Below are 24,819 nucleotides of genomic sequence, written 5' to 3'. Positions count from 1 at the left end.
TCCACGAGCAACAGGAAGCGACGAGCCCAAAACACTGCGAACTCACAGAGAAAAGTACCGCTGCGAGCTTCTACCTACTCGCTGCATCCAAATTTACGCATTTATAGTCAATCCTCGGCTCCAAAAGTAGCTCCCACACAGACGTTTCCTTTCCTAAAAGCGTTACGTGGCACTGGCGTAAGCATGCGTCTTCCATGAAGTTTAATCTCACCTGCTCGAGACGCAGCGCACGAGGTGAGTAACCCTGGTCTATCAACAATGTAGCACGCATCAAAAAACTAATTACCCGTGAAAATGTTGCAAAGACTCGTCCAATGTGCAAATAAACGCCTTAAACTGCGCACATTTGAGGCGCAGACTGGCCATGCACGTTCTTTCGACGCGTAAATGCGCATTGGCGTTGATTTGGAAGCGTGGCCCGTTCTTGATCCACTTTTCGCTGTAGTTTAATTAACAAAGGACGCTATGGAGGAGGACCACGTGTCGTTCGGATCTGTGTGTGGCCTGTCTGTTCCGCCCACGCTTCCCCCTCCTGCCACTTCTCTACACGAGTCTTTACTGTGCACGGATGGACTTTTTTTTGGATGCGTTCAGTGGTTTTAGTTATGGTAAAGGCGCTTTAGTTGTGCGTAAAGTTGCTCTGGTGCTGGGTTTGTTGTAGCTTTGGCCGTGGAAGGAAGTTAAGGATGCTTCGGGGAGGTCGTGTAGTACTTCCTGTGAGGCCGTCAGGGGGGTGTCCAAAACTTTGCAAGCTGAAAGTAACCCGCATTACCAAATTACGCACTTGGAAAGTTAATTATAGGCTTCCCAAGCGACCGGAGCGCATCCAGTTCTCCAAATGTTTACAGTGGGCGCAGTGGTTTGGTTTATTAGAAAGTTGCGACATTCCTTGCATTTTTTGCGTTCATCAGTTAAAGAGCTTTGCCACTTCACTTGCATAGACTCTATAAAGGTGCAGTTCTACAAATGTAACACCCATAATGCAACTGGTCTAGCAACAAAATATACAAAAGCACATTTCCAAAATTTGATGCATGTCAAACATAAAAATTAACCTGCTGCATGTCACTAATTTTGTGCATTTAAATTGGTTACTTAAAGCTGCTTTTAGGTAATTTGGGTTTGGAGGGAACGTTCCACAGTATTGCATTAAAATGTAATTAAATGCCGGTAATGCTGGTAACGCAATTGGGCCAAGTTGCAGGTCAGGTCTGTGGAGTTGCAAGCCCAATCTTGGTAAAAATGCAGGTTTTTCAAGGTGTTCAAAACTCCAAATTGGAATGCTATAGTTTGGGACATTCCAGGTAAAGCAATAACATCTCCATGGAGACGAGCAGGGTTATAATTTCAGTCAGTATCAACAAGTACCGTATTTTCCGGACAATAAATTGCACTTTTTTTCATAGTTTAGCCAGGGTTGCGACTTACACTCAGATGCGATTTATATGTGAAATATGTTTTTTTTGTTTTTTTTTCATTATTATGCATTTTTTGGCTGGTGCGACTTGTACTCCGGTGCGACTTGTACTCCGGAAAATATGGTAGTAAAATTGACCAAATTAAGTCCTAATTATTCAGTGTTTTTTTTTTTTTTAGGTTTTTTTTTTGTGTGTAGATCCCAAGACAATCTGAAAAATGAACATGCTTTATTCCTCCATGTTTCTATTATATAAAACAATAGTCTAATTTTGCAGCCACCCTCCAAAAGTCTGTTCAGTCCTGCTTAATCTTGCCATTTGTCATTTAAGGTTAAATCCAGAATATAATTTTTGTCAAGGCGCTAGCTTCAATAACATTTGGTGTCCGTCTGTTGCGTGCGTTTTAACTTTCACACTCGCAATTTCAACCGTTTCACACTTTCATTACTTCAACACTGCCAATTCTACTTACTCTGCAAACTCCCTGTCAGTATTAAAATCTCATTGTCATAGAGGGTCGATTATGCAAAATCGTCTTTTTGAAGCGTTCTGCCGCGTTATAATGTTGTTCCTTCGTCTTTGTGTCATCCGTGCATGTTTGAGTAATGTAGCGATCTCTCTCGGGCCCTATTCAAACGCTCCTTATGGTTAACAGTTAGCATTACGATTCTTTCCGAAGCCAGTGTCACCCATGTCCCTGCACAGCAATTTTACTTAAATATACAAAAGCATTATACAAAACAATACACTACAACTCCTTCCTCTTCCTTGAGGTTTTTTTTTTCAAAAACAAAGTATTTTTATTTTACACATTTTAAGTTCCCTGTTGTAATAATAATATGTAAATCTGAAAGATCTTTAATTATTTATTTTTGTTCAGAATTCAATAAAACTAATATTTAATAATTATCTAGGCTCAGTTAATTCCATACTGCAGTGATTCAGACTTAAATACAAAGGCCTATTTGTCAATCGAATGCATTATACAGCCTATTTACGATAAAAGAGACGCTGGCCCTTTAACTCCGACAAGTTGTGTCTGTAGTTGCCGCGTTGGCTTTCCTCTGTTGCTAACGACAACATGGCAACGCAAACTGTGGAGCTAAAGTGATTCAAAGTAACACCGATGTCCCGTTCATGTCTCTGTCCCTGTCCCAGCGCCGTCTCACGTAAGTCTTGTCCTCGATGTGTGCGGCGAAACACAAACGATGACCTAAACCCACTAGAACAACTTTTAATGAAGTTATGGCACAACACGTGTTTTAAATCCATTTAATACAACAGGTTTAGGTGAATATAGCATTTTTAAAACTATAAAAGGAAACATGATGATCTAAATGTGTTGAGTTAACAGGTAATGTCCCCATAGAAGTCAAATACCTCCTCTTTAATGAGAACTGAAAATTAGAGCTGAAACAGTTATTTTCGTCAATCATTTCTCTTGTGTTTTGAGACTTTTCAAATTCATTATCAGCCAATTAAATGTTGAAATATGCCTTCTACACACAGTATTAAAACAAACTATTTATGATTTTCCAAAAAGTACTTTTTTATTTGTGAATATAATGTCTCTGCCTTTACGTGTTTTAGAGTCTGTATACAGTTGTCCCTCGCTATATTGCGGTTAATCTTTCGCGGTCTCGATGTTTCGCGGATTTTTGTGTGTGCGGTTTTTCATGCTTTTTTACAGTGTATAAGCGTGCATTGTGTTCTGCGTCCTGATTGGCTGAGGGACTGTAGACCATTGTCCATCAGTCTCCTCCATGCTGTGTCTCCTGTACAGTACATAAATGTTGGATCGCAGTGTGACTCTGAAGTGCTGTATGTTTGCAAGTTTTCTCCCCGACAAAACCCACAACGTCGATGAAACGTTCTGCACCGACAAAGGCGCCTATGAAGATTTGAACTTTGAGAGAGTTTAAACAAGAGAGAAATGTGAGAAAATGTTAGTGTCTGTGTGAGAAAAGTGTATAACGTGTGTGGTGAGGGGTTTTACAGCTGCAAAACATGTATAACAAATGTAAAAATTAAAGCTTACTACTTTGCCGATTTCGCCTATTGCGGGTTATTTTTAGAATGTAACCCCAGCGATAAACGAGGGACCACTGTATCTAGTTTCGATATTGGCTTTAGTATCGTTTCGTATCCGAGTTGCGATGCCTTTGACAGCTTTACTCTAGTTAACACTTACAATTCCCAAAACATGACTGTAATTATTTTTGCATAGCTGACTGAAATTACTGTATTTTTTGTAAAGGTAATTTTGAGGCTGCTTCTCAGAAACCACCTCCACATTTGTGCATGTAGTGAAGCTAAGTCAGACTGCGCGGCGGCCATTTTGCTGAGAGCACAGATGGAGCAGGAACCAGTCAACTCAAGACTGACGGGAGCTTTAGAAACAGCTGCTCGCTAGTTTCTGTTAGCATCATAGTTTTCTTTGCATAATTATTGAGGGTCATTTCTTTTAAATGATATATGGAAAAATGTTGTTAGATAAAAATATGACTGTGTGATTTACCAATGCAAATAAATACAGCATTGACTGTTAAAGGCGCTGTACCTGATTTTTACCGTCTTTAAAAACATGAAAAACAGTAATAGAAATAGTTAATTTTATACAGTTTTGCAGTCATTCAAAGTTATTCCTCACTTACCTTTTGCATTCAGAGCATCTTAATTATTCACCATGATGAGTTTACAAGTGCTTTTTACAACTTTTAGAGGCACGATTGGAGTTGTGCTGTGATGGTAAGGCTAACAGCAACTAGCATGCTAACGCACATTTCCTGATAAACACTTTATAATTAGATGCAGACAGTCTTGCCTCAATACAAATATGTCATACGAGCAGCTCTTTAGGTCAAAATATGTCAACTATGAAGTCACTTACATGGGAAAAATGTATACAGTTAACAGCAACTAGCATGCTAACATGCATTTGCTGATAAACACTTTATAATTAGATGCAGACAGTTTATGGCGGACATATTTTGACCTCAAGAGCTGCTTATATGATATATCTGTACTGGGCGATACTAATTTACAATAACAGTTCTGCTGCTACTTAGACATTTTATCAGTCTCCATACACGATGCTTCCATTAGGGGGCAACGCTGTGTTTTACTTTTAGTTTTGATATTTCGATTTTCACTCGAGACTCATTAAAAGATAATGAGGCCATTGCTATTGAAAGTGAAACTCTCTCTTCCACCTTTTTATACTAGGCCTGTTTTATTCAGTAACAGTCATTAGTAGAAACATACGGCTTCATGCGTCGTCTAAATGTGACAATTCATAGTAATAAATGCACTGACATTTAAACTATGCAAACAGGACGTTTCTCTCAGGCTGTGTGGTTTATCAAATTTGAATTCTGTCATTTCTAGTCGTCAGCTTGAGTCTTTTTCATGCAGACATCCACAGCCAATTGCTGGAGCAGAGTTAAAATTTTGGAGAAGTAAAGACTATTTTTGTGTTAAATAGATGTGATTTAAAGTCTGTATAGTTTATGTTCAGGAAATTAATATTCAAGGCATTTCCAATTGTTTTTAATAAGGCAAAAATAAAATTAAATCAACAATATTAAATCAAAAATCTATTAATTAAATATTGCCAGACCTTAGGTTTACCACTGTGTACAAACAGCCCAGTTATATGAATGAAATTTAGTTTTTGTTCCAATTGAAGCTGCAACAATTGATTAATTGTGACTAGTGGGGGGAAAAAACCCAAACATTTTTTGATGATCATAATCTTTATCTAGATTAGACACATATGAAAAGATCTTTTTATAACAAAGACAGTGGCATTATTAAATTAACTTCTTTCTCCAGGTTAATTTTCTTAATTGGTGGCGTATGTAGGAGGTGCCGACAGTTGCAGTGCTTTATTGTGACGGGAACTGCAGTTTTCTAATGTGGAAGTTTTGTCTTTTACATAAATGGGGAACAACTAAAAATGTTAATAATTTCTGTATTGTCTTGTCTTTCAAAAATTGTAGATGCAAAACAAGTTACTTTAAACAAATGCTCCATTTTGAAGTCTTACCAATTGGGTCAATTTAAATGTGCTTTAAAGTCTGACAACACACAGCCCTCGACAACAAACAAGATTATGTAGCACTGTTTGATTTAACTAAAGTTTTTGTTTCAATTTTTCATCAAATCCTCTTGAAGCGTCTGAAGCATATTGGACTAACAGTGTTACATATAGCAGGCATTAATAGCTAATGGGTTTAATTTTTTTTTTTTTTTTCTGTGTGTGTTTCTTTTAAGCAAAGGAGTGCCCCAAGGCTCAATTTTGGGCCTACTACTTTTTACAATATTTATTAATTATATTGGTTGCAATTTAAGAGAAGGCCTCAAATGAAACTATATGTATATGGTATGATTTTTTTCATGGGGAAAAAAAAACATTTTAGTGTGGAAGCTATGAATCTTTATACATTAAATGGTACATTGATTGAAAGAGTCACCACCTATAAATATATTTGGTTTTGGATTGAAGAAAATGTATCCTTTTAAAAATAAAATATCTAAATCTAAATGTCTAATTATGCAATAGTTTAAAATCAAAATGATCATTTTTATTATAGAAACAAATCTTGTTTCACATTAAATTACAGAAAAGAAATTCAAGTAACGTTTCTTTCTGCCCTGTATTATGCAAATATAATAAAAACGCAGATTTCAGGCTCTACTTTGAAACCTTCACTCTTTCTCTCAGATCTTCGTTTCATAACAGGAGATGAATTAAAAACCATCACTGTTCAGTCAGAAGAAAACAACACTGTATAAAATGTGTTTATAAAGGACTACTTCAGAGAGTCTGAATATCTCACTTGTTTGTTGAACTTTTGATATGAGAACTTTTAATGCTAATCTCATGATTGTCTATGTCTAAAAACTGTCCACACTAGAAATGAAATGGGGGAAAAAAACCCTTTTGGTAATTTTCCTTCACAAAAATGGAACACATTTCAAGGACATGTAAAACTGCATGGATTGGTGCAACTAGGGGAGATTGTAGGGGAGATTTATAAATGTTTCTAACCAGATTATTCATGTTCTAATTAAGTTTTGTTTTTTGTTTTTTTTAAATCAATATTGCGATTTCAAATTTCCAAATTCTAACATAATGATCCACGGGTGTTACAGACTAAATATAGCAGACAGAAGCACGATATGTCTTTAAGAGAGCCTACTTTACTTGAAATATGGTGACTAAACACTTCTAAATAAAGAATGAGAATTTTTACAATTTTTATTTGGTTAAAAATGTGTTTTGAAAATCTACATTTACATTTTGCTGGCTAGTTGACTAAAAATAATTGTTAGTTGCAGCCCAAGTTCCAATTACTCCAGTATATTTACCTAAAACATGTATCTCTAAATCTCATGTAGAGATAGACATATTTAGTGGGTTGATATTTGCACATTTTTGCATATCAGTTATTGGCCTTAACTCTTCTGCCTGGGCCTCACCCGTTGCTGCATAAATAGGCCTTTCACAATAACACAATTTGAAGCTCGATGTGGCTTTATGGAGAAATATTGTGATAAACGATAATATTGAAACTAGTTTGTCACTGATTAAAATTTAAATAATGCAAGAAAATCCCAGTAAACCATTTTAAATTGACTGTTTCATTAAAAGACATGAGCTGTAACAAATAAACAGCAGAACATGCCAATAATTAGGGACTAAAAGAGACTTATTCACCCCATAAAAGCTCAATTTTTTCTGTATTAACAAAAATACCCCAGATCTCTCTACTTTTGCAAAGAAAAGCACTCAGGGTAAATACTAAGGCCCAAAACATTTTGTTCCAGGTTTCATATATACGTTGATATAGTCATTATCAGGACAGGCCTATGCAGCTATAAGCTTTATTTGAACTCTTTAATGTGATGATGGCTTTCACAAAATTAGAACAGCAGTAAAAACAGAGCTGTGGATGTTTAAGAAAAAATGTATAGACAGTATTTATGTTCGTATTCATTTCAAATTATGTTTATGGGTAAAATGATCATATCGTTAGGCCTGTCACAGTAATCACTATATTAACTTATTCAATATATGGAAGCTGGGACTATATGTTTCGAGCCTCAATATTGTGTCTAAAGAAAAATTTTAAATTAAAACATTGCACAAACAGGGAGACTTTTTTTCATTTTTAAGTAATATGGTAAGATTTGAGCTGTAGGGGAAGTCTAGATCACTTCTACAGCTAATTATTGGTTCATTCTGCTATTTGTTAAAGCACAGGCCTTTTAATGATACAGAATATTTAAAAATGTGTTTACTGTGATTATCCTACTTTGTGTCAGAGGCATAAAGTAGTTTCAATATTATCGTTTATTGTAATATTTATCTATAATGATGTAGGCAAGGCAAAGTTTATTTGTGTAGCGCAATTCATACCCAAGGTAATTCAAAGTTCTCTACAGAATAATAAAGACATTGAAATTACCATACAACAAATCAAAACAGAAATAATCATAAATAATCATCATAAAATTAACATTAAAAGTGTGCAAAATAAAACCCTTTCAGTCACATGCACAGATGAAAAGAACTGTTTTGAGCCTGAATTTAAACATTGTCAAATAGAGGCCTGTCTCATATCTTCAGGAAGACTGTCCAGGTTTTAGCTGCACAAAGCTGAAACCCTGATTCCCCATGTTCAGTCCCAGTTCAGTCCCGGTTCAGTCTCGGTTCAGTCCTCAGAGTATGAGATGGTTCATGTGGCTCTAACATGTGGGATATGTTCTTTGGTGCTGGTCCATGGAGAGACTTGTTCAGAGGCAGAGCTGCTTTAAAGTCTATTCTCGGAGCCACAGGTGTCAGTGCAGAGACCTTAGCACAGGACACATGTGTGAAGTACTTCCTGGTTCTAGTCAGGACCCGAGCAGCAGGGTCCTGGGGAGGCCAGTGAACCAGTGATATTGCCCTTTAAATTTGTTATGACAGGCCTGAAAATCGGCGCTACATATCGGCCCTGGATTCTGAACAATCAGCATCGTCCATGGAAAAACCCCATATCGGTCGACATCTAATCCTACATGTCACTGATGCAGCTGTAGTTTTCGCTCTGCTGCTTCGTCTGATTCCCAAACTCCATCCCTCTGCTCTTCCTAACAGCCTTCCTCCACTCACATGCGAATCCTCTTTAATGAGCAGGGGTCACTTCAGTTCAAACTCGCTCAAATATTTAATTCATGCAGAGGAAATCGTACCAGAATAGACAGTAATGACCACAGATCCGGACTCGCTGCATGACGAAAGGCTTGTCTTCTCAATGTTAAGTCTCCATGGCGACATCTAATTTGAACTAAAACAAATATGGGATTTTTTTTGGAGCTGGTGATTTCGGATTGGAAGATGGAATGTGTGCGTGTGATATTGTTAGCTTGAGGTCTGCTTGGTTTTTACTGTATCCTCATGAGAGCAATTTGGGTTTTCCATGGCATGTGTCAGATATGGTTTGCAATTTATATTTTTTCTCTATTTTTCAAAGCAATTGTTTTTATTTAAACTAAAATGCAAATAAAGTGTAGATGAAATGATTGTGTTGGTGTTTGCACCATTTGTGTGCATTTATCAGCTTTAAATAAGGAGTAACTAAACCAATTACTTCTTCTATTATCCATTATTTTGCAAGGGGAAATTTGCGTACTGTTTAGATTAAAGATCCCATATTACCACATTTCCTGATCCTGATCCATGCTAGAATGTTGTTTCCTCATTAAAAACAGACGTGGAGTTGTGTTTTGTTTCATTCACACATGTTTAACACATAAACTCTGCATATTTAAACTGAGCTCTTCTCTCAAACAGAACACTCTGTTCCACCTTGTGATGTCATCATGTGGAGATGCAGGAAGTACTCCACTGTGTTTTTAAACTCCAGACACCATCACTAGAATCATTTGGATCATTTCAGCCTTGGAATTGCCAATCTCTACTGAACTAAAGGTAAATAGCAGCTGTTAAATTGAAAACTACCACTTCATGACATCACAAGGTGAAACGGAGCGTTTTGAGGTTTGGAGATGTAGATGGATTAATATTAAAGTTATTCAAACATGTGTGAATGAAACAAAACACAACTCCAGGTCTGTTTTTGATGAGGTAACAACAGTATAACATGGCTAAAAGCTCACAAGAGTCAGTTTTGCATTATGTGGGACCTTTTAAAAAGTAACTAAAGCCATTTATTTTGCAAGGAAAATTTGCATGCGGTTTAGATTCATTTAGCAAATTCTGTAGTGTTACTTGGGGACTCACCGTTTGCAACTTTTTCAGTTCCATTACCAGTCTTGATATTTTGTTTTTTTAGTATCTGTCATTACTGAGATGAGCTGATACCAGTGCAGAGACTGAAAACAGCATTTAATTCCTTAACACATTTGGATCAGTTTTGTCTTGTTTTATTTTTGTGTTAAGTAGCTAATTTGTACCTTCAATACCAGAGTTATATTGATGCGTCCCTAGTGTTAACATTATTGTGAGAAGGAACATCATAATTTAGCATTTTATGATATTTGAGATGATTGAATTTGGCTCCATGACCAAACACTGACTGCACGTTTTAAACCCATCCAGTCCTAACTCATGTTTAAAACTTGGGACAGGTTGTAATTGTTTTAAAATGGTCCTTGACTGCCCAGAAAGGTGCCTTTAAAATAAAATACATTGTTGTCATTAGGTATTTTACTGAACTCAATAATTGAGTGACAGTAGCTCAGTAGAGTGCTTGTGTGCTGATCTGAAGGTTGGCTGTTCCAGAGCCACTGATCCATAGGTTGTCGGTGCGATTCCAGCTCCCACAGATGACTGCTGTCCTTGGGCAAGACAGTTCACCCACCTCGCACTCAGTGTCTGTGTACACTGGTATATGTGAGGACTTAATTTACTGGCCTCCTGCTGGTGCCCAGAGTCAGGACTACACGAGGACTACACGAGGACTACACGAGGACTACACGAGGACTACACGAGGACTACACGAGGACTACACGAGGACTACACGAGGACTACACGAGGACTACACGAGGACTACACGAGGACTACACGAGGACTACACGAGGACTACACGAGGACTACACGAGGACTACACCAGGACTACACCAGGACTACACCAGGACTACACCAGGACTACACCAGGACTACACCAGGACTACACCAGGACTACACCAGGACTACACCAGGACTACACCAGGACTACACCAGGACTACACCAGGACTACACCAGGACTACACCAGGACTACCGGCATTTCAGTTTTGTGCAGTTAACACCTGGAACAGTTTTCTTGAAGATGTGAGACAGGCATCTACTTTGACAATGTTTAAATCCAGGCTCAAACGGTTCTGGTTAGCTGTGCATATGACTGAAAGGTTTTTATTCTGCACTTTTCTCCTTTAATGTTAATTCTAAGATGGTTATTTGTGATTTATTTATGTTTTGATTTGTGTGATTTTAATGTCTTATTCTGTAAAGCACTTTGAATTACCTTGTGTATGAATTGTGCTGTACAAATAAACTTGCCTTGCCTTGAAAGGGTGAGTGGTTCCTTGATGTAAAGTGCTTTGAGTGCCTTGAAAGCGAAAAAGTGCTATAGAAATGTGACCATGACCACACATTCTTTGGAGTGTCATACATTTACATTGCTGTTTTCAATTCCTGTTTATATCTCAACTTGTCTCTGTCTCCAGGCTTTAGTCTGCTCCAGTCATGGCCCAAACCTCCAGTATCCACTACGAGCCTGTGGCAGAGATCGGGGGCGGGGCTTATGGGACGGTGTATAAGGCGCGGAACACGGAGAGCGGACAGTTCGTGGCTCTGAAAAGTGTCAGAGTCCAGACCGACCAGAATGGGCTCCCCATCAGCACCGTGAGGGAGGTGGCTCTGCTGCGGAGATTAGAGCAGTTCGACCATCCCAATGTCGTCAGGTGAATGTCATTTCAAACACACGTCTTTAGAGGGTAATACTTTTATTTATGTATTATATATCAGAGAGTCTCAAAGTACCACCTAAGAAAAGATTTGGCTTTCCGAGTACCACCAGATCTAAACCAGGTCTATAACAGGACTGTTCCAGGTCTAATCTAGGACTAAAGGTGGACTATATAATTCCCACTGTAGTCCTAAACAAGAAGCTATAAGTAGGACAAAAAAACTGGATAAAATGAACTCAAAATTAGGCAAACCACAAACTGAAGAGCTGGTCAAGTACTACCTGAAAGACCTCGTGTCCCACCAGTCGTACGCACACCACAGTTTGAGAAACACATTTATCTATCAATATTCTATAGTAATAATAAGTAATAGTCTATAATATTCATAACTATGCCTTTTTTAGATGTGTACATCGCCTCTCAAGATACTCAACCCATTTACATTGGATTATTCAGTCACTCTTGTGTAGTGGTAACAAACCTCTGTAGTCGCAGCTGCCCTGAGGTAGACTGAACCGTTGCTGCCAATCTGTGCCATTCGCCCCTCCAATCACTGCTAACGCTCACTCACACCACATTCATACATAAGCAAGTTGGAGGTAGTGTCTTGTCAAGGTGAAAACAGTCTGCAAACATGGCGACACCAACCAACGTCTTCTGCTTTTTTTTTAGCAGATATACAGTCGATTTTGTTTCGAAGAACGATCAGAGGGGAAGTGCTTTCATTAAATCCAGTTTAGAGAAAAGCACAGAAGTACTGAAGTAAATATAGATGATAAGCGATCATATTGAAACTAATTTATGCCACTGACACAAAAACCCAAGAGCAGATTTAAACCACAAAAGCTATTCTAAATCTACAATATTCTTAAAAAGATCATGATCTGCAGTAAATAAACAGATTGAAACACTTTAGTTCTTAGTTTGCGTCTGTAATGAGTCATACAAGTTATTAATGCAACGTTTTATGGTTTAAATCTGATCATATAGCCAAAAAATAACCAAAAATGTCCCAGTAGTGCAAAGAAAAAGTACACGCGATTAATACTGATGCCAAAAAATATTGTTGCAGTTTTCATCTATAGAATGATGAGTCGATATATGCATTATCACGACACAGACCAGGCTGGGGAAGTGTCTTGCCAAAGAGCACAAAAAGTACTGGGCATTGAACCAGTCAAACCTTCTACTGGCTGAGCTAATGATTGTTGTTAGACGTTAGAAATCCCAATTTGAGGCTTGACATCATCCATAATAATCCATAGAGCTATGACACTAGACTGGTCTTTGTTTAAACGGCACAATAAAAACATGATAAAACGATATCATAGAGTTGATTAAACGCATTTTATTGTATCAGCTGCAGCTTAATATAAAATGTATATTCTGAAGATTAGTTCTTTGCGCATTTTAATGTTTGCGGTTCACATAAACCTACAGACTGCAGCACAGATGAGTGTATTTACAGAGCTATATGGACTCCATTTGAATAACACTAATGTATTTTTATAGAACAAGGCCAGTGTCTTATTTAAAGGGCCGGAACGTGTTTGTTTTGCTTTTTCAATTTATTCTTGGAAGATAAATGCTCTTTACGTCATGCTTTATATTGGAAAAGCTGCCAAAGCATAATCTGTTCATTTTACATAGCATAGACTGTATAAAGAAGTGGACTAAGTGAGTGTGACGTCACCCACAGCGTTCGGCTCCAGTCAAATGAAGCTCATCGACGCTAGAGCAGTTATAGCGTCCAATTTAGAGCAGTGTTCCACATTTGGAATTCCGACCACGAGTATCATAGCAACCAAAGAGCCAATCCAGAGCGAGGCTGTTGAAGGTAACTCCTTCAACAGCACCGTTGGTTTAGCAGGGAGCAGGCGCTTAGCAATACTGTCAATCAAACCTGCTGCATGGTTTCAGTGAGCTTGGAAAGACAAGACGCCTGATTTGTCTGTTCTTAATGTTCATATCATGATTTACAGACACAATCATAAAATAAAAAGACCAGAATCTTGTAGCGTGGATTAATACAAACATTTTAAGACCAAAATGATGAGTCTGACAGCAGCAGTTACAGAGAGAGGGACCAAAGTCTCTCAATACAAAATGATTGGAGCCGGAAGCGCGCCCATGATCACTTCCTGTTTTGATCGCAGGGGCTAGCACGTTAGCTATGTCCATTTATATATACAGACTATGAGTCAGGGTCATCTTTTTCGTCCAATCAGGCTCATTGTTCTCTAAGAATCATGGGAAACCAACTGCCGGACACTATCCCAGACACTTGATTGTCTGTCATGGTGCGTTAGTAAGAGTGGGCAGAACACAAATAGTAGCATATGTTGGAGAACTATAAGGAAACAACTAGAGATTGACCGATATTGGGACCTTGTAATGTATCTGTGATGTGACAACCAAGAACCAAAGCCTTTTCTTCCCAATTTTTATGCATTTTACACTGATTAAAGTGGAACCAGCACAAGAATCAGCTCAGATGCGGTGTAAGCAACACGAGTGAGACCTTGTGAACAGAAAAACGTATTTGGCATCTTAATAAGTTAGTTTTGAATCATTATTGCTTTAGTTGAACGTTTGATTAAGAATTTCATCATTTCAAAGGGTAAATGCATTCCCACTCTAAGTTTGAACTTTTTTTTCTCTTTGTGATTAGTTTGTAGTTAAATGAGTTCTCAGATTGGCTTCTGTCATATATTTAAGTATAAAAAGAGCCAGTCTTTTGAACTGATCCAAAAGATTCGGAACCAACAAAAGAGCCGTCTCTAGTATCGGGCTTAAATCTCCAGCCGATAGGCCGAAACTTTGTTTTGGCTGACCCGCTGCCTAAAAATGTACACAAAGCTTTGTTTTAACACTTAAGTGCACTAAATATGACTACAGCTCTCTTAAAGGTGAGGGTGAGTTTGCAGCAATCTTAAATTAGATTATTTGGGGGGTTATAATCAAAATTGGCTCAAATACTGACAGAGCTGATGGGCCATTAGTTCTTCTGAATTCTAAACAATCCAAACCGTTTTGGCCATGAAAACCATTTTTTGAAATGACGGCGTTAGACTATCCCAGACAGTTGTTTGTGTCACGGTGCAATATCACAGGGAAAGGAAGTGGGCGGGGCTTACAGTTCAAACCAAAACATGCTTCTGTCTCATGGACTGAAATCTGGTACTGGGCCATTAACTCTTACTTTTATTTCAGGTTAATGGATGTTTGTGCGACCCAGAGATCAGACCAAGAGACTAAAGTCACTTTAGTGTTTGAACACGTCGACCAAGATCTGAAAACATACCTGGAGAAAGCGCCCCCTGCTGGACTGTCCCAAGAATGCATTAAAGTAAGTTGCCAACACAACACTCAGGTCTAAACGGTGGGGATGGCGAGACTCAGACTTGAATCAGAGGCCACTGATTTCAAGATTGTTGTTTAAAATCAGTTGCCTTGTATTGTATTATCTATTGTCTTTTGATTTTAAATGTATTAATTTTCTTGTCTGTTTCTGTTTCACTGTTGATTTTCTAACTTTCTGCCAGTTTAATCAATTCTCACGTTCAGCCCTAAGAGGTAACTACTGTTGTGATTTTGGGCTTTACAGAAATGAATCGACTTAAACCCCACAACATAGTGAAAGGTTGGGCAATATGTCAAAAATATCACTATTGTCTTGTCAGATCACCTTTTCAATTTTATCACAAACCATGTACACTTAATATCTATATATTGCCTTGAAGACTTACTGTATTTTCCAGACTATAAGTGTCACTTTTTTTTTTTCATAATTTGCATTTAAAGATAACATGTCTGTTCTTGGTCTCGGATTTTGTAAAATAAATTTCCCCAAAAAACGTGACTTATAGTCCAGTGCGACTTAGGTTTTTTTCTTTCATTATTATGCATTTTTTGGCTGGTGCGACTTATACTTCAGAGCGACTTGTAGTCTGTGGCATATGGTAACTAAACTCATCTGCTTCTTCAGAAAATCCCACTCTCATTTGTTAAATCCACTTGTCACTCAGTAAGAGCATGGCAGAGTTTGACCAATAGGAGGAGTGGGTGGGGAAAAGTCTGTTTGATCATAGAGCTGAACTGCATTAAATGGAAAGAGTGAATCACGATAGGACAATCACCAAAATGACCGAATATGACAGAGATGAGTTCACCATCGCACAGCCCTACCAGGTGCACAAAACGTGGTCCAGATAAATGTCAGGTTTAATGTTATACAGCGTAATATTCCAGGCATAGCAGTCATAATCTCCGTCCGATTCCCCCCCTGCACTTGCCCTCTCTCTAAACCTCCTCATGTTTATATGTTGTTGTTTTCATGTCCATGTTGTGCTGTTTTGCTCAGGACATGATGAAGCAGCTGTTGTGTGGTCTGGTTTTCCTTCACTCAAACTGTGTGATCCACCGAGACCTGAAGCCTGAGAACATCCTGGTCACGAGTCAAGGGCAGATCAAACTGGCCGACTTTGGACTGGCTCGGATCTACAGCTGCCACATGGCCCTCACTCCAGTGGTAAAGAGACCAACATTTTTTTTTCATCTTATAAGATTCACGAACATCAGATACTAAGACATGAGACCGCTAGACCTGTCACGATAACACATTTTGAAGCTCGATACATCGCTACAGAGAAATATTACGTTAAACGATAATTTTGAAACTACTTTATGTAAAAATGTTCAATCTCATTTAGCGGTTTCATTAAAAAACATGAGCTGCAGCAAATAAACAGCAGAATGAACCAATAATTAGCCATAAAAGGGACTTCTTCACCCCTCTAGTGTGCTAATCTTTTTGTATTAACAGCAAAAATACCCCAAATCTCCCCACATTTGCAAAGAAAAAGTACTCACAAAAAACACAACTAAAGTTTGTTCAAGCAAATATCAGGCTCAGTGGAGGTACGTCACAGAAGTTGCACCGGTTAGATAAAACTAGTGCTATATGCTATCAGTGTTTTCTTCTGCTGTTACTCTGAGGAGCGCTTTTATTTACTGTTGGTCACATGTTTGGCACAGATTGATAATCTACAACCCACCATTTTGAGCCACTTCTCCACAATCACAAATCTTTCATCACAGACAGACAAAATGTTACCGTAAGCCTTAAGATTAAAGAGCCCATATTACGCTATTTTCTAATTTATGTTATGTTTCCTCATCACAAACAGACCTGTAGTTGTGTTTTGTTTCATTCACGTTTAACACACAAACCTGCATAGAGTTCTTTTCTCAAACAGAAAACATTCTGTTCCACCTTGCGATGTCATGTGGTGATACAGGAAGTGCTCCACTGTGTTTTTAAAATCCATACACCTTCATGAGAATCTTTTGGATTTTTTCAGCCCTTATAGTGACAGTCTCTGCTGAATTTAAAGGTAAAAGGAGCTGTTAACTTAAAAACAACCACTAGATGACAGCAGAAGGTGGAACAGAGCATTTTGAGCTTTGGAAATATGTGAAATGAAAACGAAACTTAACTCCGGGTATGTTTTTGAGGAAGTAACAACATTGTAACATGACTTAAAGCATACAACAGTCAGTTTTGTATAATACAGTGGTCCCTCATTTATCACGGGTGTTACGTTCTAAAAAATAACCCGCAAAAGGCGAAATCCGCGAAGTAGTCAGCTTTATTTTTTACAATTAGTATATATGTTGTGTGGCTGTAAAACCCCTCAACACACACTTTATACTCTTTTCTCACACAGGCATTAACATTTTCTCACATTTCTCTTGTTTAAACTCTGTCAAAGTTCAAACCTTCATATATTATATCCCTTTTCCTCGATGATGGCTTTAAATTTGTTGATCACATATGCCTCTGCTCCACACTTAAGCCTAAAATGTTTCTGAAATTTGTTGGTGCAGAACATTTCATCAACATTTATGGATCTTCGGTTTGGATATTTCCTTCAAAAACTGTAAATCTTCTAGTTATGTTTACCGATGCCCCCCATTTGAAATTACATCCAGTTGTAGCTCGTGGACCTATTGAATTAGGAATTATTTACAGAAATCTACAGAATCTTTTCTCAGACAGGTTTATGGCGTACTTAAACGCTCTTCCCGTTTTGTGTTTCTCAGGTGGTGACTTTGTGGTACCGCCCCCCTGAGGTCCTGCTCCAGTCCAGTTACGCCTCTCCCGTCGACGTCTGGAGCACCGGCTGCATCTTCGCCGAGATGTTCAGGAGAAAGTGAGTCTAGGAGAACACAAATGAATAATAAAATATAACTGACTCATTTACATTTATTATACTTGATTGAGCCGTGACATCAGCTATTAATAATCATCTGAGCATTATAAAAGTATAAAAGTTTGTATTTTAAGTTTGTGCTGGTTTAAAAAGAAAGTCTACAGTCATCTTGCACTATGGAACTTTTCTGGAGATGGAATTCCTTTGCCTAGAATTTTCCACATTAAACTTGCTTATCTCCATTGAGGTAGAGGGGCAACCAGTCAAAATTACTGGTCAGATCTGTGGAGAGCCTCAGTCAGAAAGCATATAATTGAACCTGTACTTGAATAAATGGGATTTCTTTTTTTGTTGTTTGTTTTTTAAATTTCTGTATATCCTCCCTTTTTAAGCAACATTACAACAGTTGGCAGTGCTTAGCAACGTTGTCAATCAAACCTGTTGCTAATGCCACCTGGAGCTACCTCGGGGAAAGAAGGCGTCTGATTTGTCTGTTATTAATGTTCATATCTTGATTTACAGACACAATAGTGAAATAAAAACGGCAACATTTTAAGATCAAAATAACAAGTCTGACAGCAGTAGTTACAGAGAGGAGACAGTTTTTCAATAGAAAGTGAATTGGAGCCAGAGTCAATGGAACCCGAAGTGCGCTCATGATCACTTCCTATTTGGAACGTGGTGGCTAGCAGGTTAGCTATGTCCATTTATATATGATCAGAACTTATCTAGGGATATGTAAATAAAATATAAAATGACAACAGAGTACAGACCTTATCTTTTTAAGTAACGCAAACTTTGGTGACTGTCTCTACCCACCCACACGCAGTCTACTTCACACAGGCCAAACCAACACTATTTCTTGTATTTCTGAGCTCAATGTGAAGCACTTTTAATTTTGAATCCACATAATCAAACCACAATCTTTTATAAATGATTGTTTTGTGAGTTTGTGCAGCTCAAAAGCCTTATTCAATCCCTCAACACCCAATTAGTGTGAAGCAAGTCTGTTTGCCCCGAGCCCTGATAAACTTATTATGAGTTTTTTTTGAGGTAATGTCAAACCTAATGCTTCAAATCTCAATCTCCTGCCCACACAGTGGCTCCCTCTAGTGGCTCAACTGTGTCACTGCATGAATCAAACGACAGAGCAGTCAGTTTCTGCATGGACATTTTAATGGTGTCTTATAAAACATAATAGAAATGTGAACGCAAAGCAGAGCCAAAGTCAGAGGTGTTGGATACTGATGTAACAGGAACAAAATGTGAAATAACATGCACATTTTGATGGTTTTAACTATAAAAATTAACAATATTTTAAAATACATTGCAGACATTGCATTGCTTTTCTGATTGAGGGTCTGCCACCTGCTTGTTTCCATAGAAACAAGCAGGTGGCAACGTTCGACTCATTACTTTGCTTGTAAGGTTCACACAGTACGGCATTAGAATAATCTGTTTTATCAAGGCTTTTTGAAGCAACAGAAACATCCATGATGGAATAAATGCAAGACATTCATTCTCACTGTGGGGGGGCAGGCCTGATCGTGACACCTGCCTGTCTCCAAAGAGATGGATGAATTTGATCCCACATGGAAACATAGTAGATAGATATACATAGATAAAGTTGTTGTTTTGTTTTTTTTTACTTCAGGTTGGGTTTAACTGTGTTTCTTGTGACACAGTATGCAAGGTCCTCTGCAAGTTCTTGTATTATATTCTATTTTGTTGTCTTTTTTTGGGTTAGCCCTACTTTAGAACTATTCTCAAGTCATGCTGTAGTCCTAATTTAGACCCGTGTTAGACCCATTTCAGAACTGGCTCAGTCCTGTTTTGGAGCTGCTATAGATCGTGAAGTACAAAAAGTACTCGGGTCCAAAGTATAATGTGATAATGACACTCTTAAAGTTCAATTTAATGGCCAAGTTACTGAGTACAAATCTCTAAAAACGGTTGTATTGTTTTTCAAGGCCTTTGTTTTGTGGAGATTCAGAAGTGGACCAGCTCAGCAAGATTTTTGAGTGAGTGAAACATTTTTTTTATTCTATATAACTTGATGTAAAAGCAGCTGTACTAAAAGTAGATGTACTAATTGTGTTCCTTCCTTTCCGACCTGCCTCAGTGTGATTGGGCTGCCTTCAGAGGAGGAGTGGCCTTCTAACGTCACGCTCTCCAGGAAAACCTTTCGCCCGGTTCCTCCTCGGCCGATCACCGAAGTCGTCCCGGAGATCGACTCACAGGGTGTCCAGCTATTACTAGTAAGACTTACTAGAGACGCACTGTGGAAATGTTCTGGTGAAGAAACCTGTTTAGTTGCCTGAAATGTTTCACAGTATAACATTAAACTTCTCTCTTGCTTTTTCAATTGTTTTTATTGCATTATTATTATAATTTTTTTTTTTTTCAGCATTTAATTTTTTATTTTTCATTTACTATCCTCTAAGGTTTTGCGGGTTTTACATAACGTTCAAAACATAATAATTTGAGATTTAGTGCTAAAAAAATACTACTATTGCTGCCCTGTGGTGTCACTTCCTTGTCACCTTACTGTGGAACATTCCAGGCAAAGTAGTAATATCTCCACTGAAACAAGCAGATCAGCTATATCCATGAGAAAGTGTAACATAACACAGGGTTTGCAGGTTTTATGAGACCCCACTGAATCTGGAATATTTTGTTGTTTTTGTATGACATTAATCAAATTATAACTGCAGATCACATAGTGTTTTTTTTATTTGATTGTATTTAATCTTGCACATAATGCCCTCTTATGCCAGTGGTGTTCAAGCGATGGTGCGGGGGGCCAAATGCAGCCCTCAGACCAATTTCCGTTGGTCTGAGGGCTGGTCTGTTAACTTTTACGGCATTTTTGGAACAAATCTGTGATCATGACAAAGATTTATTAAAGGTGTGGAGGCTCAGTCAAACCTGCCTCAAATACAACTTTTTGAATGATTCACTTCATTACCCTGTGGCCTGAGTTTCAAAAATACATCTCTTTGTGAAAAAGTCTAAGTTACATGTGATTCTGGTATTGGTTTTGCACAGTGAATCAAACCTACAAATGCATATAAATACATACATATAAATTTAACTGAAAAACATTATATTTTTCCCACAGTAAATCCGCCAGTTCTTTTGATTTAATCTCAATTCAAAACAAAGTATATACTGAGACCTTGGTTTTATTTCTCTTTAATTACATAATAGACTGCAATGTTCTGTCTAACAAAAGGTGAGATCAGGTCATAATTTCTATATTCAAAGCTGTTGAAGAATTTCCATTTTCTCACACTGCCCAGGCTTGACTCCGTTTATAACTCTATTTGATATATATTTTTCTATTCCCACAGAAAATGTTGACTTTTGACCCGTTCGAGCGAATATCAGCCGTGAACGCACTCGAGCACCAGTATTTCAAGGACGAGGAGACTGCGACGGAAACGACAAAATGAGCACCTGAATGCATCGCGTAGGAGCCAGTCTTTGAACGCACCACAGGAGTCGGCTGCGTTGTTAGTCCAGTGCCTTTAAACATGCTTAGATTGTTAATGTTGTTGTTTTTTTGTTTTTTTTTTATTATTAGAGTTTTATTATTCAAGAAACATCAAGGACCAAATGTAGAGATGTATTTGAATTTCCAACTCACTGTTATGGCCCGCAATGGTTTTGAATGGTTGACACTCTTCCATTGAGTGATATGGTAAACTTTGGGTCAATTTATTATCAGGGCAGCCTCATTGTTTTTATATTAGATAGCACTCCGAAATGAGAGTTGTACATGTAGATTAAGGTTGGCTGCAGTCTCCTGTTGAGGTTAAGATACACTTTCTTAGGATATTATTGGTCTTGTGCATTTGACCTCTCCATTGATCAGTGAAGCTGGGGCAACCTGTCAGGAGCAGGGACCCATCTCCTGATCAAGAGCTGGGATTGGTCAGAACTACCTGAGCTGGAGGATTTTATCTGTTGTCTATAGCCACGTCCCAATTCAACGACTGCACCCTTCGAAGAGCCCGGCCTACGAAGAATGCTCTGTGGACCGCAAAGGCTGTCTATGCGCTTGTTACTTCGCCAACGTTGCCTCGCCTAGCAACCGTGACGCCTGCTTTTTATTCAGATTTTAACAGTTTCATGTAACAGTGTTGTAGGTGAGGTAAACCAGTAGTTACTTGTAAAAGTGTATTTTGTAGCGGCCGCGGACTCCATTTTCTCCCATAGAAGTGATGTGGAGTGGTGCATGATGGGACACAGAAGGGCACGAAGTCTGCTTGGATGTACCATTTGTTCACGGCTGATCTCCATGGAAGAGCAGAGCATATTTGTCGGTTGCAATCATGAGGTGCATGAAATGGGGCCTTGTAGCGCCGGAAGTGACGCAAGTGCCCTTCAAATGCAGCCGACGGAGTGTGCAGCCGGTGAATTGGGACACGGGCAATGATTTGGGTTGATGGGTAACCTGACTGATATGTGTAACTCTCTGAATAGAGTTCTACATATTGAATCTAGGACGGCTCTCTTAAAGCCATCAGAACCAGCGTTCACAGCGTTCAAACAAAGCATCAAGTTGATTGGTCGAAATGTCTCAACAGCGGAACAAGCCCAAAAATCAAACTTTAGTGAAATCCAATTGGGAGAAAAACATGTGTGCGACCAGTCCACAAATGTGCAGAGGGAAGAACTTTGTGCATTTTTCAGAAACAAAACAGTCTGTCAGCGTCACCTTGTTTTGGTTCGTTCGGCGCTGACTTCCGCCCAAACCAAAGTGCTGCTCTGTGACTGCTCCGATCCATGTGGAGCTGTTTAAAATGGGTTCTCAACAGTTTGTAAACTCACAAAAAAACGTGAGAATTCATGTTGCTGGCAAGTCTAGGAAACCTGTATGCTTGAAGGAAACCACCTAAACACTAGGAGAACATGCAAACTCCACACAGAAGAGTTGAACCTGAAACCTTCTTGCAGTGAGGCGAGATTGCTCAGTCGCCGTGATGCTGTGGAAAAGCTTGTACACTGAAGTTGACAAATGCTGCCTGGGTTAAATGTTAGGAGCAGTGGGTGACCGCAGCGCTGCACCCGGAGACAGGATCCCGGTCAGGATTACCAACCTGGACGAGCAGCCTATTGATACTTTGCAGTGACATCTGACGGAATATTCAGCAGTTACCATGGTGACGCAAAACTCACATTACTGAACACTGCCAAAAAACGTTTTTGTATAGTCTGAAACTCATGGAAAAAATACAGAATGGATTTAAACACATTTTCAGGAGCCTGTGATCAATACGAGCGTTCATGGTCCTGTTTAGGTGTAGCTCCAGTTTTTTATGGTCAGATTGAGGTAAAACAAAGCTCAGATTAAAGTCTTATAGAGCTTCAGACAGAGCAGTGCCCCGAGTTAGCTCCACCCCCCAGGGAATGTTGATGACATCAGCTGCAAAGTATCAATTTTGGATGTTTTAAGGTTGACGGATCGAATATGCAAAACTCTACAAAAATGCCTTTCTGATATCGATGAGAGCCGATATGTGGGGTGCTGATTTCTGGACAGGAAGTGAACAGTTGATTCTTGGATGATATTACATCTTAACTACAATTTGTGGGCTGGATTTTAAGCATTATTTATTAGTCACAACAGGCCTAATCTCATATCGCCCGATCATATCTGTATTTAACCATTCCTAGTTGGGTTAAGATATCCCCATAGACTGTATTTCATTTTGTTTTCGTTTTGTTTTCATTTGTACCTATGAGCATTGTCTGTGGGCCAAACTAGGCAGAGACTACACTGTCTGTTTTTAGAAAGTGGACCAAATTGACTCTTGGGACTAGGTGCCAAGAAAAAGTAGTTCAGTGGAATACAGTACAGTTTTTATATTATTTTACCATGAAAACTTGCCTATTCTGACCCAATCTGTGCCATATCACTCTGAAGTTACCGAGCATTCATCTAGACTGATCTCTTAACGTTGTACTGCCTTTTTTTTTATTTTTAGTGTTTTTAGCCAGTAAAAAAGCAGAACGCAGTCGCCATAGTGACCCCTCAAAAATAGCTGCTCGATCTTATTTTTAATAGTTTTTAATGATCTAACTTGAACCTTGACATCATGAATCTGCAGCACAAAAATCACACGTTTTAAAAGCAAAAAAAGCTGAAATGAACGCACAGTGAAACCTCATATCTCCCCACACGGCCTTAAGTAACGCAGACCATCTATTGAAATCTTCTTGATGTAGCCAGGCACAAGTTAATGCAAGACTCAGTGTATTTCAGAGTTCGAAGAAAAATATGCACTGATCAGCCATTATTAGTATTATGATTATGACCACTGGGGGGCGAATTGGGCATCACTTGAACATTGTGATTTCAAAGTTGGAAGCGTAAGTATTTGAAAGACCAGTGACCAAACTGAGGGCTAGATGACTGGATCAGAGCATTTCCAAAAGTCCAGATCTTATAGTCGTGGGTTAGACGTGGGTTAGACGTGGGTTAGACGTGGGTTAGACGTGGGTTAGACGTGGGTTAGACGTGGGTTAGACGTGGGTTAGACGTGGAAATTGTATCAGTCAGAACAAAATCCATAACTTCTTTTAGCCCTGATTTAATGTGTCGATTGTTGATTCTAGATATTCCCATGCCATTTCTCAGTCCTGTAAGCCGCCATGTTTGTTTTGACACAAACAGACCATACGCTTCACTGATTGGTGGATCAACCTGTCAATTACACCCCTCAAAAATAGTAGAGATTGGAAATGGTTACAGTCCTTGGATTGGTCCTTGGTTAAACCTGATTTAGTCCTATGTTAGCCCTGGTTTGGTCCTTAGTTAGTCCTGGTTTAGTCTTTGGTGAGTCTTGGTTTAGTGCCTTTTTTTTTTTTTTTTAGACCTGGTTTTGTCCTTCATTTGACCTGGTTTAGTCCTCGGTTAGACCTGGTTTGGTCCTGCAGATGGTCATAATGTAATGGCTGATCCGTGTCTATTATAACATGTTTAGCTTTGAACTGAAATGACTTGAGCTCTCCACTGTTTCCTTGTCTTGATGTTCACGTGTATGTTGTTGATATACTGCCAAAATCATGTAAAACAAACAGCCGTCACTGCCAAAAGACACAAAACTGTAATTATGTTCACTAACTGTAGTCCAATACATGCAACTGCGACCAAATTCTGTGAAATCACCTGAATTTAAACATGTGAAAATGTCTTTATTTTAGTACTAACAATAAAAT

At 38.6% G+C, this 24,819-nt stretch overlaps 1 protein-coding gene across 1 annotated transcript; it reads left to right on the top strand.

The window, feature by feature from the left end:
- cdk4 (cyclin-dependent kinase 4) lies at nt 1–24,819 on the top strand. The gene is made up of 8 exons (XM_033966927.2): nt 1–234; nt 11,135–11,371; nt 14,591–14,726; nt 15,741–15,908; nt 17,483–17,592; nt 19,563–19,613; nt 19,715–19,850; nt 20,946–24,819. Exons 2-8 carry the CDS (start codon nt 11,154–11,156, stop codon nt 21,045–21,047), a joined length of 921 nt encoding a protein of 306 aa, XP_033822818.1. The 5' UTR covers nt 1–234; nt 11,135–11,153; the 3' UTR covers nt 21,048–24,819.

Source organism: Periophthalmus magnuspinnatus, chromosome 5 (genome assembly GCF_009829125.3).
Source record: "Periophthalmus magnuspinnatus isolate fPerMag1 chromosome 5, fPerMag1.2.pri, whole genome shotgun sequence".
NCBI classification, from domain to species: Eukaryota; Metazoa; Chordata; class Actinopteri; order Gobiiformes; family Gobiidae; genus Periophthalmus; species Periophthalmus magnuspinnatus.
The sequence above is the reverse complement of the archived record's forward strand: the minus strand, read 5'-3'. Positions and strand labels throughout refer to the sequence as shown.